Below are 17,477 nucleotides of genomic sequence, written 5' to 3'. Positions count from 1 at the left end.
ACGCCCGGGGCTGCATCCAGGCGAGGCACGTCTTACACTGGTTTTATTTTAACGCAGTGAAGTAATAGCAGGGTAATATCAGTCTCTTTTGCAATGGAGGGAGTAAAGGAGTAGAAATAGTCCCAAAGGCTTGGAGTTGTTCCCTGCAGCTCCCTAGGACAGGAGCAATCAAAGGGATTCTTGGCATCCTGCTGTTCTCATCAGTGTCAGTGGGAAAACATCCGTGAATCAAAACCAAACCTGAGAAAGTTAAAGTCTATTCTGACTGTTCATGTCTGCCAAAATCTTCCTTCCAGAAGGCAAAAAATATCCCTTCCTGACTGACAGTCCCTCTTTAAACCGATTTATTTGTTCCCATCTATAAAGGTCTGGTGCCTATGCTGCTTTTTCTTGCAAAGTGCTGGAGAGCTGTTTCTTAGATCCTTTAAGTCACTGAGTAATTTCCTATCACTTAAAAAATTACAGCACATGGTCCTAACAACAGCACTTCTCATATTGCATGTTCCCAGCCAGAAGTGATTACTAAACACGCATGCATGCGTTTGAAACATTCACATCTGAGCCATGTATGATGTGAATGTCACGTCAGAGAGCCCGCACAGTGAATCTGAAGGACCCATGTGCATGAGAATGAGTTACTTCACTGATATTTTTTGGTTTTCAAGTTTAGATATATTTTTTTCCTGCCTCTTTAAAAATACAGGCTTGATTTAGATTTTTTTTTTTTTTTTTTAATCTTTGGCATGTTGATAATAGAGCTTTGTAATTGGTTTCCTAATAAGTAGCATTATGAAGGTGCTGGTGTGTTTATATGGATGTGTATAGCTAACCCTGTAAAATGAACAGTGCTATAGTAACTTTTACTGGTGATGCTTGAAATAAATAAGTGTGTGAGAGATTTAGGACAGATTTTAATGTCTTAGGCTTCTAGCTTTTCAAGACAAATGGAAGTAGTGAATCCAAATAAAATTTAAACTGTTGGAAAACACAGCAGAAAACCCACAAACGCAGTGAAGAAACTCCCAAATTTCTATACTTTAGAATAATAACTAGTTGATTTCTCTGATATTTAGCATGATAAAAGATGAATGAAGTGATTTATTGTAAATTGAACAGATAAAACCTTCTCTTGTCATGTTACAACTGTGTGGCTTTACAGTGGCGCTCCGAATAGATCCTCTACAAGAAAACTTTGTATAAAAACAGCAGTGCCTAATTCATGCGATTAGCACTGCATGTGCAGGCTAACACTTTAAAGCACTGTTCTCTTTACAATAAAGGTAGTTTCTGTGGGATGCACATTTTTTAGATATGTGGCCTAGCCTCATTTACTGTGCTTTATTAGGACTAATACATTTCTTTTATTATTTTTCTCTACCAACCCCAAAGGCCTTTGCTTGGTGGTCAGACCTAATGGTTGAGCACGCGGAGACCTTCCTGTCGCTGTTTGCAGTGGATATGGATGCTGCGTTAGAGGTGCAACCCCCAGACACGTGGGACAGCTTCCCGCTCTTTCAGCTTCTAAACGATTTCCTCCGTAGCGACTGTATGTATTGTATTTTGATCATTTCTTTTTATTGGGCAGTTCAGGTTATTGACAATACTTTTAGCTTCTCCATGCTGCACAGAGAACTGAGATGGCTAGAGCTTTACAGTAAATAGTCTTTTAGTAGCGACTTAATTTTGATTTCCATTTGAAAAAAAATGATGCTCTGATGCGCAGACAGACATGCCTTAAATCAAATGCCTCAGTCAAAGGTGAGAAGCTGAACTTCTGTTTTGCTTCATCTCAAGTCTCTTGGTAATGGCTGCCTGATCAGCAGGGAATTAGGTACATTAGATCTCACTGTTGTTAAGTGTGTGTATTGTTTTATATGTGTGTACTGCAGTTACTTAACATGGAGCAAAACACAGTCCCTGCTTTAAAAGACTTTAAGGAAGGGAGGAAAATACTTAAAGTAAAGTAAATGAAAGCAAGAATAATCCAGAAGAACAGTGCTTTGCGAAATTTGGAGGTTTAGGAGTCTTCTCCAAAGCACGTGGGCACATACCGGCAAAACGCTTGGGGATTTGGCAGGCTCCGTGTTGGTCCGACTGCTCCCCAGGAGGCTGGTGGCTCAGCTCTCGCTGCCCTCAATCAGGTCCTAGACCAGGGTCCCGGGAGCTTTGCAAGGCTGCAGTGAAGCCAGGGATTCATCCTCAGCATCGTGGTAGTGAGTAACAAGAAGAAATGATTCTCCTCCCTGCAAAAGCCATAATGTTTGCCCTGCTGTATTTCTTACATCCATTTTATTCACAGGAGGTGGTAATGTATTTGTAACCTGTAAGTTTGACACTAATGGGAAAAAAAAGATTCATTGTTTGTTTGCTTGTTTCAATTAAGAAGCCGCTCCTGCTATCTTTGTCGTTAACGTTGGTGATGATGCCAGCTCCTGTTATGTTCTTGAAGTTTCTTCCTATTAGCTGACAAATTCATTGTGTAATGAAGTGCCATGCTGTGGTTTGTTGCAGAGGTGTTTAGTAACGGTAGTTTCTTACTATACTTTTATTTATCTATTCTAGATAATTTGTGCAATGGAAAATTCCACAAACACCTTCAAGACCTGTTTGCTCCACTTGTTGTTAGATATGTCGATCTGATGGAGTCCTCAATTGCACAATCAATTCACAGGGGCTTTGAGCGGGAATCATGGGAGCCAGTAAAGTAAGGAAACCTCCTTTGATACAATCGGAATTTGGGTGCAAATGGATGGAGATTCGTACAGAGATGAATTAGCAAACTTTACATTGGACATGCAGAAAGTGCTTTATATTTTCTAGTTTAATGCTAAAAATAGAAGGCCTGATTTCTTCAGGGTTTTCAATTTAATGAAGGAAATGGTATTTGTTTTTTTGAATGCATTGCTACCTCAGTTCAAACCTTGTGCCTTTGGACATGGAAGCTTGAAAATGTGAAATCCTTCTTAGTTGGCAGGGCTTTTTGGATCCCATTCCAAAAGGCCTTTTCCAATGCTGCTTTTGAACTCAAATAGCTTGTTTTCAGAACAAAAACCTTGCTTTACTGCGTTCAGTCCAGCCCTATAACCTGTGTGAGTCATTGCTGTATTTATTCTTCCCGATACTCATTTTTTCCACCCACCCTGTGAAGGGATAGTGCAGCGTTGTACTTCTCGAACCAGCCCCGCTGCTGCTGGCTGCGACATGTGTTTCGGGGCAGCAGTTCCAGGTCCCCGCTGGAGCCGCTGCCCCCGAGCCCCCCGCGTTCAGGAGTAGGTGTTTCGTGACTGTGTCGAGGAGGCGCAGAAGGGGCCAGCCCTGGAGGGAAGCTGGTGAGCTCACAAGCCGCTGGCGCACAGAAACCCCCAGGAAACATAGGCGAGATGGTTCAAGCAGGATCAATTATTAAATTCTGAAAAGTAGGAGTTTGCAAGCAAGGAATGAGCAGACTGAGAGAAACCCCGATTGAACTCAAGAACTGGCGGATGATAAAAATGTGGCATGCACTTTAGATTACTGTTGTTATTTCACAGGTTTTGAAGCACTGCTGAACCCTGTCATGCTTGCTCTTAAGAGCCAAGTCAGATCCTACAAAGGAAAAGCACTGACTTTTCCTGCTAATAAAGATATTAAAAGAGAAAGACTGACCCTATGCAAACAACGGGAGTTTGATGGTGCCTTGGACTGGGGAGTCGGACTGGATGACCTCTGGAGAGTCTGTTTTCCCTGCTTTTTTGTGATTCTCTAGGAGAAGTTAAGTGGCATTGTGCTCTCAAAGGTTGCTGTATAAAAGAACGTGTGGTCTTTCAGGGCTTTTCACACCAAATATGTTCAGTTTACAAGGAAAAGAGATTTTGTTCAGCAGCCAGCCTCCCATATGCAACCTGGAATCTGATCACCCAAGTTTTTTCCTTTCTCTCTTGTGCATCCTCGGCATCCGTAAGGGTTCTGCCTGCCAAATCTCAGGCCTTTTCTTGACACCTGACCATCCCCTCTGTTTTGAGTGGGGTTAAGTGGCTGGCATTCAGGAGTCTCTCTCACTTTCCATTTGCTGTCTTTGATCTGCAGGCTAACAGGATTAAAAATCCTAAAAAATCATGTTTCAAATAAGCAGATGTGACCCAGAAAACATACAAGAAATAGATCTTTCGAGTAGGAGAATGCCATTTTTACAGCCACTCCTTCAAGCAGAATTGCACTTCAAAGTTAGCATTAACTTTAGTTTTAGAGCCCTGCTTTAGTAACAAATATATTTGTATTTCCATGTCTGTTATGAAATAGAGGCAGTTAACTTTGTGTAACTGTCCGCCTCGGTCAAGCATTCAATAAGCAATTAATTCTACTTTTTTGCTTTTATCAGAAGCCGATACTATTCTGGCTTTTAATTACCTTTGTGGCTAAACTGTAGATGTACATAAGTACTTGCCTATGGTATTTGCCTGTCAAAATGTCCTCCGATATGCCAAAATCTATCATTTTCAAATTAACTTTGATAGTTTTTAAAAGATCTTTTCTTAGTCATCATGGTTTTGCACTTTCAGGACTTGCTGAATGCTTTGTGCATTGCAGTGACAAGTGAAAGCCCAGGATGGAATATCTATCCATCTTATAGCTTGGGGTATTTAAAAGATCTGTTCCAGCAGGAAAGTGAGCGCTTTTCGCAAGAAGCTTGTGTCCATCTGGTGAAAAGAGCCACTCTCTTTTTCTTCACTAGTTGGTATTTTGTTCTTGTGTCTCACACGCGGAAGTGTGAGTTGCAAATGCCAGCTTAGCGGGATCTGACCTGACAAAGGGATTTACCAGCGAACGCGCAGAGGGTGGCATGTAGTGCGGAGAGGAAAATAGGGGTGTCATGCCTAACGTCTTATGACAGTTCTCATGCACTGTTCAGAACTAAATATTAAGGTATCTTCATCTTTTGCCTCCTGGGCAGGCCACCTGTTCTTCTTCATCTGATCCGCAGTGAACTTGCAGAAAAATTCAAGGCATATAGACATGTTTTCTTTGATTTGCCCTGCTGTATCTAGTTCCTTCTTCACTTTCTTGTCTGTACTGCAGCACTGTTGATTTTTAGACCACTGATTTCCAAATATTTTGGACCAGCCAAGTCATGGCCTTCCATTACAGCCTTTGCAGCACAGTTTTTTTGGCATTGAAAACACCACGTGGTATATGGTTCCACAGCTTTCCTCCGTGTTGAAGAAATGCTTTCATCTTGGCCTGGAAAGGTAAATCAGCATAGATGTCTGTTCCACTGAGCCTGCTTTGGATCTCTACAGTGAGCTGCGAGAACGAAATCTCATTATCTCATGTCAGCCAGGAAATTATTCCGTAACCTAGAGTCTTTTGAAAGGGTTTCTCTATGCTCATGCTTGCAATCAAGGCTGAAATATGTAGCCCTCCATAACCTGACCAGATGGCAGTTTGCAAGCATGTAATTCTTCTATTTTCATTGCTGAATACTCTGCACCTTATGCTACCAAAGTTAGGTATAGAAATCACAAACAGTGAGAAAGATATTGTTAAGTATTGAAAACATGGGGGAAAAAGCATCGATGTAATGTGCTCATGAGGGCTATATAGTCTTCCTCTGCGGAGCTGTTGAATTTGCAGGGGGTCCTTGCCCTATAGCTAGAGCAGCTGGTGTGCTTGTGTGAATCCACGCAGAGAAATGTGTAGCGCTTGTCCTTAGGCACAGTGATCCAAATACGGAGGATACTGAGTAGCTCTGTTCTCTGGTGAGTTGAGAGGTCTTCAAAAAGTAGGGTTGTGCAATGATTTTTTTCATATTAGCTTCTCGGAGAACGTCAATTTATCTTGCAGCCACCAGACACGTACGGGTGTGTGTGTGTTTCTCTGTGCGTGTGTCTGTGTTGAAAGATCTTTCTGAGCAAATGCTGAAGTCAGTGCAATGACAACCAATTTCTGTTACTTGACTAGAAAGTTACTCGTTGACCTATGGCTGCCTTTAGCACACAGTAGTCCTGGCTTTAAAATCTATTAATTGCTCACTAACCCTTTGCAAGCTCTTTGCTTCATACCAAGACTTTTGTGGAAAGACTTGCTCTTGGAGTACTCGTTCAGCCTAGGAGTAAGCATTTATAGTGATGGAAGAAACAGGCTGCCTCCTCGATCAGTAAATCATTTCGGGGGTCACACAGGAACTGAGCGTCCAAGTATGGACAAGGCTCTCATTTAGCTCTATCCTGAAACCAGGGGACAACTCCGTAAAAATACTGTGATTTTTTGCCCACGTTTCAGTATCGGGGCAACTCTACGGCGGTAGCCCCCGTGTGCTGGTACGTGTTTTGTGTGGTCAGTACTGCAGTTACAGTGTGAGCCTTGGGATGCCGTCGCAGAGGATGCTGCCAGGCTGGCTGCACTGAGAATTTAATAGGAAATACAGGTGTGAGCCATTTACATAGCTAACAGGCAAAAATGGGAGTGAATCAGAAGAATACTAGAAAACGAGCAATACCGCTCCATAGTGTACTTCTTCAATCAAATGTGCCAAGATCCAGTCCTGAAACCGAGTCTTCTTAAAATCAGGCAGCCCTCGTCTTTGGTGATCCAAATGCCCACATTCCCTGCCTGCTGGCTGAGGTTATATTTAGCCACCTATCTTAAATAGGCATGGCAAGCTTTTAGAAACAGTTTCTCATCGTGGACCTGTAGTTTTATGGTCTGAGCAACTGCAGGCTTGAACATTTGTTGGTAATATTAATCATTTTTTACAGGTCTCACTGCAACTGTTAGTCAGATAATTAGATCAGTTGAACCTGCAAAACTGTGCATGTCAATTCAGGAGAATATTTTTAAAATTAGTTACTGTATGTTAACATAATACACTGCATTATTTTGCTGTTTTGTTTTGTTTTAAGAGTATTAACTTATTCTTGCAACATATCCTTACATCAGCAAAATAATGTGTTGTATAAAAGAAATATGTTTCCATGTGAATATAGTATACTGTTTACTCTAGAAGTCATATTTTATTAATACAGTGTTTTTATTAATATAACACTGTCACTTCTTGAATTTTAATATTAAAGCCAAAGGTCCTCTGATTTATGTATTTACCATCTGGCTAAGTTATTTAAGTTGCTTTTCCTTATACATTTATATGTTGTCCACCTCTTGCTATTTCTTTATTTATTCCATATCAGTATTTTGCCACATGCACTGCCATTTCTGAAGATTTAACACTCTCTCAATCACTATGGAATCTGTGTATCATTCAATAATCATGTCATCTTAATAGGCATATACAGTATGAATGGAAACAATGGATGGTGGTGTTACGTTAGTAAATGCCCGTATCTGCTTACTGCTTAATAAAGAGAACAAGCAGATCGCATAAAGTCAGAACCACTAAGAGGTGTAGAAACAAAGGAAAACAAGAACATAGCTTTTTTCACTGGAGAAACACTTTGGATCGTTTTTTTCCCCAGACATGGGATTTTATTCACAGAGGGAGAATGGGGATCCAAGTCACTATCAGTTCCCTAGGATTTGTCACCAGTGACAAGCTGAATTCTTGTAGTGACATAGTTCAGATCTTTGCTTGCATTAGCAAATATTTATACTGTATAGCCAGCAAAATCCCATTACTTTGGCTTTTGATTTACAAAATTTATAGTAAGAAATGCTGTTCAAAATGTATTTGTGACTCAAGAAAACTGCTAAGATTGTGATATTCCTTGGAAGACAGAATATCGAATTTGATAGCTTTCCAAGACTCCATGTAATGCTGCCTGTATAACAACTTCTAATTTCAGCCGGGGGAATGGGAGAGACCTTCTAAGGTGGCATGTTCTGGTACAGTCATTAAGTCAAGGGAAATTTAAATGCTGAAGCTGTGTCCGTGCACATCAGGAGAAAAGCTGCCAGTGACTTTAGCAGTACAGGATGAAGCTGAAATCCTGAAGTCCTGATTCCATTTTTACTGAGCCCAAATAATGATCCAGTAAAAGTGCTATAAAAGCATATGGATTTGTTCCTGAAATGAGATTGTAAAGACCGTCCATGGACTGTGTCACAATGTGCCGCACAGTATTATTATGTTAAGGCAGAAACAAGATATACTTCTGAAACTGGCTTCTTTTCTGCTAGCCAGGAAATACGGGAATTAGGTAATCGAGTTCTGTCTCTTGCTCTCCCGAACCACCCGACATTTTTATTTTGCATGTAAAATATAACTGTGATGGGGTACTCATTAAAATAGAGCCAGACCAATTATAACATCTAGGGACCTAACATATGGAAATACGTCAGGGTGTTTTGCAAACTCTAGGCATGCAGTGTTATTATACTGCGCATTGTTTCAGGAGAGTATGTTGCATTAAATTAATACCCTAACCCATTTTTTAAAAGACCTGTTTTTGCATAACAGTTGCACATCTGAAAATGTTTATTACAGTCATGATGCCCAGGCACACATGTTTCATAAATTAACCTTTGAATGTCCTATTCACCTCATGGCCCATTTCCAGCCAAGAAACATTCACGTACCAGTCCTGGATTTATTAAGTGCAATTCATTCACAGTTCACATACATAGATTTGGGCGAACCCGCAGGAGCTGTTTTCTCTGCACGCAAGAATCCCCAGGCAGGATCAGGGCATTGGTCTTTGGTTAGGAAGAACCTTGCGGTTCCCCACTTCATTGCTCCAGATAAGCCCATCTTTTTTATCTGGAGAGTACAAGAAAAACAGCAAGTTCTTGGAATGAAATCCTGACTCCACTGAATTCAGTGGCAAGAAAAGCTCCTATGGACTTCAGCAGGGCCAGAATTTCCAACTCTGTGTCTATTATTTTGCATCCTTATCAAGAAAAACACTCCAATTTTTCTAGTACAGTAGATCTCTTAGGGTAGCTATTTCATGTATCCATCCTACCTAACTGAGTATGTAAGAACTGGGATTCGCTTGCTTATGAGATAGATATTTTCAAGTAAAGGCTGCTCTCTGCACTTTTGAAATGGTATCAGGACTTGAAAGTTTTTGTGTGGGTGTTTGAGTACTCTGTTAATTTGCTACTTTGTGATTCCTCTTCTTTCGTTCTGTTTTTTTAAGTAACTCGCTTTTTATTGCAGACTGCAAAAACAGTGCACTTAAGCTTCCATACTCATGCTTCTTTCTGAAATGTTTTGCTTTAGTTTTTTAACTGTCATCATGCTGTGAACTTTGCAGATTTGTTTATGAGTGTCACGTGCTTCTGCTACATCTGCATTGTCACTGTTATGGTATTTTTTCTTTCTGTCTGTTTCTTCCACAGGAGTTTAACAAGTAATCTGCCCAATGTGAATCTACCAAATGTGAATCTCCCTAAAGTACCAAATCTACCAGTTAACATCCCGCTAGGCATCCCACAAATGCCTAGCTTTTCTGCACCGTCATGGATGGCTGCTATTTATGATTCTGAGTGTGTATTCAGTTCAAATTAGATCTCATTTAAATTTAAAGTAATCTTGGCATGGATATGTATTGTTTGTTTCTGTGCATTATATAAAACTTTAAAGAGTGATACAGTTAATTAGACATTTCCTGAATGAGACACTCGTGAATTTCTGGCATGTGTATTTTGAGGGGGTTTTGTTTAAATCTTGAAAATTTGTCTGACTCCCACTGAGAGTTTGAGCAAGTATCTTGCTTTACAAAATAGCTGTCGACAACGGGGCATGGTCTGAATGACGTATGAACCACAAAGCATATGATGTGAGATAATGTGTCTCAGCAAAGAGTTTTGTCCAAAAGATAAGATGAACCAATTTCTGTGGACCAGATGTAGATCTAAATATGAATTTTATTAATGCAAGCTCCACATTCCCCAGATGATAACTTTTATCTGAATTTTGATGAAACGGTTTACCAAAGAGGAACACACACTGTGACTATTCTTATTCAGTTAGTGGGAGGCCCCAGAATGCAATTAAATTTCATAGCCTGAATAATCCGATGACCAACTAAAGAAAAATAACTTTAATGTCAGCTTTAGATTGTGGCTTAGGAGCACAGGAGCCTTGTAGGAACCTTGTGCTCTTCCCATTGCCTTTCAAAGTGTCCCTAGATGTGCACATAGAGCTCAGGAGGTACTGCAAATCCCTGGGCTCAGCATAGATTTGGCCACTTCTATTTCTGTAGCAGATTTTCGTTAAAGTCCCAGCCACCAAGCAACGTGGAGGGCAGCACGCAGAGGACTAAACCAGTCTCTCTGCATTCGAGGTAGCTGTTCTCCTGAGAGGTCCGAGCACAAAAGCTGACATCTCACCAGTTCTCCTTGCAAATTCCCGCAGGTTTATTCAGGATTACACTGACATGGGATGGTCTCAGCCAGCCGTGCCCTCAGCCCTGGAGCCGACAGCGCCCACGAGGTGCAGAGCCGCGCTGTGCCCACCCGGAGGCTCGTGGTGATGAGCCTCCCCATGATCTGCCGCGCTGCCCCATGCCCAAGTGCTCCAGCTCCTTGGGCTCCGCGTTGTCCCACAGAGAGTCCAGACTCCCCAGCAGCAGCTCGAGGAACCAAGCTGTGACCAGCGCGCAGCCAAAAAAACTAATTTTCTAGTTCCTTTTTCCCCGACTCTCTCTCCTCTCTTAAAAATTAAGACAGAAGGAAGCCTCCAAAGCTCTCCCGCACAGCAGGAGGGCATCAGCTCATGGTAGCATCCCCGCTCAGGGGAGTTACAGGCAAGTGCGCGTTGGTCTTTCCCTGGGCAGAGGTGCTCCTGGGCACGTGCTTGTCCTCCATCAGGGCTGATGGGTGCTGAGAGAGGCCGCTGGAGAGCGGCGGCAGGGTCAAGGGAGCCGGGAGCTGGGAAACACCCTTGATTACATCTACACCTGGAGTCCACCACACTGCCTCTGCCATGCGCAAGTTTGGTTGGAAAGCAGTGGTAATGCACAAGAAGTAAAGCAAACGCTGATGTTTTCTCTTCCAACAGCTTTAAAATAACTTTTAAAACGTCAACACAGTCATTTATGTGTCAAAGCTATACAACTCATATTCATGCTAAGATAGCTGTGTTAAAGGCTAGACTAGGCAGTTGTCTGTAAATAATTACTCGGAAGTTTTAATCTTTTTCTCTGTGCATGCTTTGTGGTATTGCTCTTGAAAAGATAAGAATCATGTCATGGCAGAAAACTGGGTAAGCCCTCTGAAAATGTAGAGCTTGAGCATAAAAAGCATATCACAAGCTGCTGTGAGTGACTGTGGTGCTCACAAGCAAAATATTAACAGTTCACCTTGGAAATAAATATAATATATTGTTTGCTTGCACGGAGCCCTAATAATGAGCTGATTCAAAAGGAAGAAAAAGACCAAGAAAATGCTTTTAAAATTTTGAAAGCAAATGTGTGTCAAAATATTGCTGTAGTAAATACTAATTATTGCATTTGTGCATATTTAATTATTTAAAATATAAATTCTTGCAGTTCCAAAACTGGGTTTAGACTACCAAAAGGTTACTTATACCCAAGCGCAGGTTTGAACCAGGAGAAACTGCAAAATGGTGGCTAGGTGAACACTTGAGACTGTTCCACAAACTTGTCCTTCGATAAAAGACACCGTTAAAGGAAATGCCTGATTCTTTATCTTTTCATTTTCCTGGTTTCCTTTTACTCACCCTTCCCTTCCATCAAGGACATGTTACCTGTCGCTTAGTGTCAGATACATTTATCTTACGATCGAGACGATTCATTCTTTATATTGTTACCTCCGTGAGCCCAGGACCCCGTAGGACCCCTCTAGCATGTTGGGAATTTGGTTTTCACCTTGCAGTAGCCCTGTATGCATTAGTTCTAATTTCCTCTAGCATTAACTCAATGCAGCTGGCATCTGTCACAATAGAAACACCCTCCCTCATCTGTTTCTATAGATGATGTCAGCACAAGTGGTAATGCATGGTGTGTTAAATATCTTATAAATTACTGTGTTAGCATTAGTGGTATGCGAGGAGGGGGTTGAAACTCTTGAAGCTCCCTCGGTAATTGTTCTGCAAAAAAGTGAGGGAGAGGGAGAGAGGGAGAGAAAAGGGTTACGGACGCATAAATCTCTCCGCACAAACAGAGCACAATCAAGGCCTGTATTTTTATTCTGTAAGTGGAGGTTTGAGATATGATTATACTGTGAAAAGCACCACGGTAGCTACACACTGCAGGGCCAAAGAGCTCCATCTGGACAGAGGTGTGGGTAAGAGACTCTACGCTTTGGAGAGAAATTCAGAGTTTTGTGACAGACCAAAGATGTTGCAAAATAAATCCAAAAGCCCTGAAATCTGTTGTCCTATAGATGCCTTTGCAAGAGGCAGATCTGCGAAAAGGTGCAGCAGTCAATCTAGCCAAAACTCCTGGATGAGAGATGTCTAGTGTCCTTAGTTCAATTGACTTACCCCGATTTTTTTTCAGCTGTTCAAGAGATAAAGCGTGTCCTCGCTCACCACTTGTTAGCACTGTCCCTTACCTGGAAACGGGGATCCCCCTGGGGGGGACAAGGCAAACTAGATATATAAATTGGAGGGGGGTGAATTGCATGAAACCCTAAATTTTAATAACTGCATACATTCTAGTATGGTAGTTATTATTGATCAAGGATTTTCTGCCACAATTTCTAGCCTTAATTCTTAATAATCACGTATGTTAATGTGGTTATTAACTAAGGCTGATTTTTACCATACACACATTCTTCCTGTTAGTATGTGTAATTCATAATGTTGTCTTATCCATCTGGTCTGGAAAGCTTTGTGGGTTATGACAGCAAGGTAGATTAGGCAACTGTATGGTAAAACTCAAAATCCTGATGGTGGAGATTGCCAGCGTTGTCCTGTGTATGAAACTACTGTCTGCTCCACGCCTGTTACAGGAATGGTCTCCACATCAGGGTACGCAAAGCCTGATGCCACTTATGACTTTTGTTTCCGTTTTACCCTGCCAGCAACGGATCGGGCACCTCGGAAGATCTGTTCTGGAAACTCGATGCCCTGCAGACCTTCATTCGGGATTTGCACTGGCCCGAGGAAGAGTTTGGAAAACACTTAGAGCAACGCTTGAAGCTTATGGCAAGTGACATGATCGAGTCCTGCGTGAAGAGGTACGTGTGCTCAAAGCCACTGGGCCGCTTCCTCATAGAAGCTCACAGGGGGCATCATTTTTTTCTGTCTTTTTGGCAATGCTGGGTTTTGTCTTTCAGCTTCACTTCAACCATCGTTTATTAGTGACCATGGGTCATTTCTGCTCAGCTCAGCTTGGTGGAAAGCCACCCTATGGCTGGCAGTTCTGGGCTCTCCCAAGCAAGCCTTTGTCTGCTCAGGCTCTGGAGAGCACATATTCACAATACGGCAATAAATCACCTATTATTTCAATCTTTATGGGCTGTTCCTTATTGTTGGGTGCCTCACATGAGGACAAGTCCTTTTAATGCAGTTTGGTGTCAGTGGGGTTGAGTGCTGAAGACATAGCCCTAAGATCCCAGCACCCACATGAAAACCACGGATGCATGAAAAAAAAACAAGCAAAATGTAATTCCAAAAAGGGGGTATTGTGTAGCAAGGCACACAGGCCTCACAGCTGCCTTTGATTGAGAAAAGCCATTGTATCAACTGTCTCATTGTATGATAGTTACCTGCAGAACTTCCAAAACAGAGTTTTTTTAAAAAAAAATTTTAAATGTATTTGTGGCTGTCATTTTGAAAACAAAATTTCAAGTTTCAATTGTCAAACTTTCCATGGTAATTAATGTTCATTTGGCTTCAGAGTTGATTAGGCAGGAGGAAGAAATGAACTTTGCATTCTCTGTTGTGCAAAAAATTAATAGCCGAAGAGAAACACCAAAGGAAAAACCATTGCCTATTACAGCTAGCGTGTGCTAATAATAGCCCGGGTTTGTGTGATGTGGCTGTTCTGTAGCACAGTTATCTGGCCACTCTGCAAATGCAAGCGTGGGATTTATTGTTCGCAAGTTCCTCGCAGTCTGGATATACAACGTCAGCATCCGAGAAGGCACGTTCGGTCCCTGCCATCGAGGCAGCAGAGTCACACGTTGGAACGCAGACAGTTCAAGGCTTGCTCTTGCCATCCTGGAATAAAACCCAGTAAATTTTAAGTGCAACGCAGTGGTTGCGATGTCTTTGGCATTGGGCAGGTTACCATTTATTGCTGCAGCTGGTCTTCAGTCCTTTCGTTGGCATGAGAGCTGAGTTTCGGTTGCGTTTCAGTTGTCTGACCATTCTTTAAGAGCAAACTGAACGCTGTTTATTTGGGGTTCTCTAAAGAGCAAATGCTCTATTTGAGACAAAATGGGGTTGTTCCTGCAGCAGCGTGGATGCTGATTTGCAATCTGAAGTGATAAACGTAGTTCTTCGGCACTTGGGCTCAGCTCTGTGCTTCTCTGTGCTTTGCTTCCACCTGGCTCCCTGAAGGCCGTCTGTGCACACAGCCTGGAGCTCTGCTATCTGCTATGCCACCCAATTCCATGAACATAATACTTATTTTCTCTTTTTAAAAAAAAAAAAAACAAAAAACACCTGGTCCTGGACACCTTTGCTTCATTTTTAATAAGTGCATTGTAAATACATTTGCCTGTAGTGCAGTTATAACTGATGATCTACAGAACTAAGAAGGGCTAGCTGAGATAACTCAGAAAAATAAGCAAATTTCTAGGTACATCTGAAGAAAGGCTTGTGTGCCTGAAAGCTGGGGCTTTTTTCCCAAGTGCTTCAACCTTTTAAAAATATATTACCCCTCTAAAAACCTGGCCCGGCTTGAAATGTTGTGACTAAATATAATGATTCTGAACATAAGTAAGTAAGAACATGCTCATCTCTGCGAGGAGATGGAAAATCCCAGTCACTTGTGGTCCCTTCAGTAATTATCAAGATTTTAGTCCCTGAGTCCAGGCTAAATCTGGCACTGGTAATTAAATCAGTTCAAATGCCACTGCTGATGTAAACCAATATGCTGCTTTCCCTATTTATATCACCTGCAAACAGGGCCTGGCTAAGGTTTCTTTAGCAATTTCAGTTTGACACAACATTTTCTTCGCGTCTGTCTCTAAATCGTTGAATACCATTGAACAGGCGCCCCACCTTCCACACTTGGTTGTATTTCGGTGCTGTCAGGAAAGCAGACCGTGCAAGAAAGGCCCGTTTTGCTAACAAATCCGGGCAGGAGGACGTAGGTACCAGCTCAGATCTGATCACAAGGAGGAGAGTTTCTCATTTGTAAATTAGTTTTCATTTGCATAACCCTTGGGGGATCTTTCAAGATTAAAGTTATTCCTAAGCTGCAGCTGATATTATTTGTTATTTCTAAATTGAAGCTCCTATGCTAATTTGTTGGCAGATTCTGTCTGATGTGATAATTGTTCTGTGTTAAGTTAGATTAGTAAAGTACCTCAGGAATCTGCAGAGGGGCTCAAAAGAAAGGCAAGGTAATGTCCGCTACGCTGGTAGTACTCCTGACATGGTACGTTCGAATCACAAATGTCTTGGTATTCTAAAATACCCCAGATGAGCAAATTCTCTAGTCTTTGGTCAGACAAAGCTCTTACTACAGCACGATTTGTAACTGCCAGCCAATGATGTCAAATTTTAACTTAGTGAAACTTCACAAGAGCAGTGAATTTGTGTGTGGACTTGTGCTTGGGTGTGTTTTCCTATGTGCATAACTGTGTGCATGCCCATTTCACAGATGTATTCTGACAAGTATGTGTTCTTCGGATAAATCACTTCTGTAAACCTCTTGAGAGAATTAGGAAGTTTTGGCAACCAAATAAATCATGTGGATGTAAAAACTGAATGATCAGGTAGTGTCCTTCAAGTCAAGGAATGAACAAATTTGTCCTTTCTAGTTAGTATTATGCAGCAGTAGGAACTGCCTTTGATGCATCAGGCTTGCTATTTGTCTGTATTTCCACTGTGGTTATAAATTAGCTAATGCAACCAAATTATAGGTGTACATTGACACTGCTGTTCGTAACATCATCACACTGTTTATCAAGCATGAGAAAGTCATGGTTTCTCTGAAACCGTTCCACACTTTATAAATAGTACATATTCTGCAAAGTGTGTTTCTTTTTAAACTGGAAGATCATTTTTAGTAAAAACACATTTGTAACAATTGTACTATAACACTCCCAGTAGCATTCGGCTTTCCGTTTTGTTGAACTCTTCTAAGCATTGTGTTTTACTTTGTTACTAGCTTCAGTATTTGAAAAAACAACTAAAACTTTTTTTCCTACTTTCTTTAATAGAACCAGGATTGCATTTGAAGTAAAGCTGCAAAAAACCAGCCGATCAACAGATTTCCGGGTCCCTCAATCAATATGCACCATGTTTAATGTCATGGTGGATGCGAAAGCTCAGTCAACGAAGCTTTGCAGTATGGAAATGGGCCAAGAGGTAAAAAAACAGGTTCTTCTTTTCACAGAATTTAAAGGCAATGTCATGAAATTTCTTATCTCCTGTTCTGCTAGTTTCAGAGATGTTGTGTCAGTTGTGGATTTAGCCTTCCGTATAGAGTGTGCCGGTGAATATGCAGGGGGGGTTCTCAAAGAAATCTAATGAATATAAACAGTCAGACTCCCTGTCATACAGAAGTGATTTTTTGCAAGGACTGTGGTATGCATAAGGTGTCTCTAAAGCCTGCTGCTGCATGATAACCATATTTATTGAGTCATTAATTCCACCTTGGAGCCAGCTGTAGGCAGCAGACTTCTTGTCTGTGACTATTTTCTATAGCCAAACCTCAGGAAAAAAGAAGTGCCACATTGTTGCTGTGATTCTGGTAAGAAAAAAAAAAAAAAAAGATAATTTGCAAAAAATAGATTGAAAATTCCAGGTGAGGTGACTTCCTCAAATACTGGCTATAATCAGTAAGTTTGACGAGCCTAGATTTCCAGGTTCTTAATGACTCAAGTTTTCAAACAACAAACCTGTTTTAATTACTTGTTGATATATTTTTTCTTCTGAAGTCATTGTTGCAGCTTGAAGTTTCCATGAACTGATCTATGAATTAGAAAGACATGCTAAATTGGTCTAGATTAAATGCATCACAATGATCATTTTGCTACAGTGGCTTGAAGCCAAATTAAATATTCATATACCGGTCCAGAATAAATTCACAAATACTGTTTGGCTCTCCTATCTCACTGCTTGTCAGCATTTCCTGGATAAGCTCTTTCACTACAACTTTGCATGGTCAGATTTTACAGTAAATCATTGCAAGTCGTTGGTTCTTTTTTCTTGTTTACCTCATCCTGATCTCTGCTCCTCTGTGAGGGCCAGCTCCAAAGGCCGCTGGATGCAGCAGGGATCCCTGCCCTGACGTCAGTGGAGTTTGGATCAGGCCCAACTTTTCCTTTTAATTTGTTTATACATGTTTCGATTGTGACATTTTATTTGTGACAGTCACAAGAGGGATTTCAGACTGCTCGTCATCAGGTTCTTCCCTCGTCCTCCAGGTCAGCTGAGGGCAGATTCTCACCGGGCT

General features: G+C 41.3%; 1 protein-coding gene across 1 annotated transcript in view; it reads left to right on the top strand.

Moving 5' to 3' along the window:
- The window catches only part of CADPS (calcium dependent secretion activator), a 246,120-nt gene that overhangs the window by 189,640 nt on the left and 39,003 nt on the right, over positions 1-17,477 (top strand). The window contains exons 18-22 of the mRNA XM_067303622.1: positions 1,390-1,546; positions 2,563-2,704; positions 9,274-9,420; positions 12,925-13,080; positions 16,240-16,387. Of these exons, the coding sequence (XP_067159723.1) occupies positions 1,390-1,546; positions 2,563-2,704; positions 9,274-9,420; positions 12,925-13,080; positions 16,240-16,387 (750 nt within the window). The remainder of the gene's footprint in view (positions 1-1,389; positions 1,547-2,562; positions 2,705-9,273; positions 9,421-12,924; positions 13,081-16,239; positions 16,388-17,477) is intronic.

Source organism: Apteryx mantelli, chromosome 12, assembly GCF_036417845.1.
Source record: "Apteryx mantelli isolate bAptMan1 chromosome 12, bAptMan1.hap1, whole genome shotgun sequence".
In the NCBI taxonomy this organism is placed as follows: domain Eukaryota; kingdom Metazoa; phylum Chordata; class Aves; order Apterygiformes; family Apterygidae; genus Apteryx; species Apteryx mantelli.
This window is presented reverse-complemented; position numbering and strand designations above follow the sequence as displayed.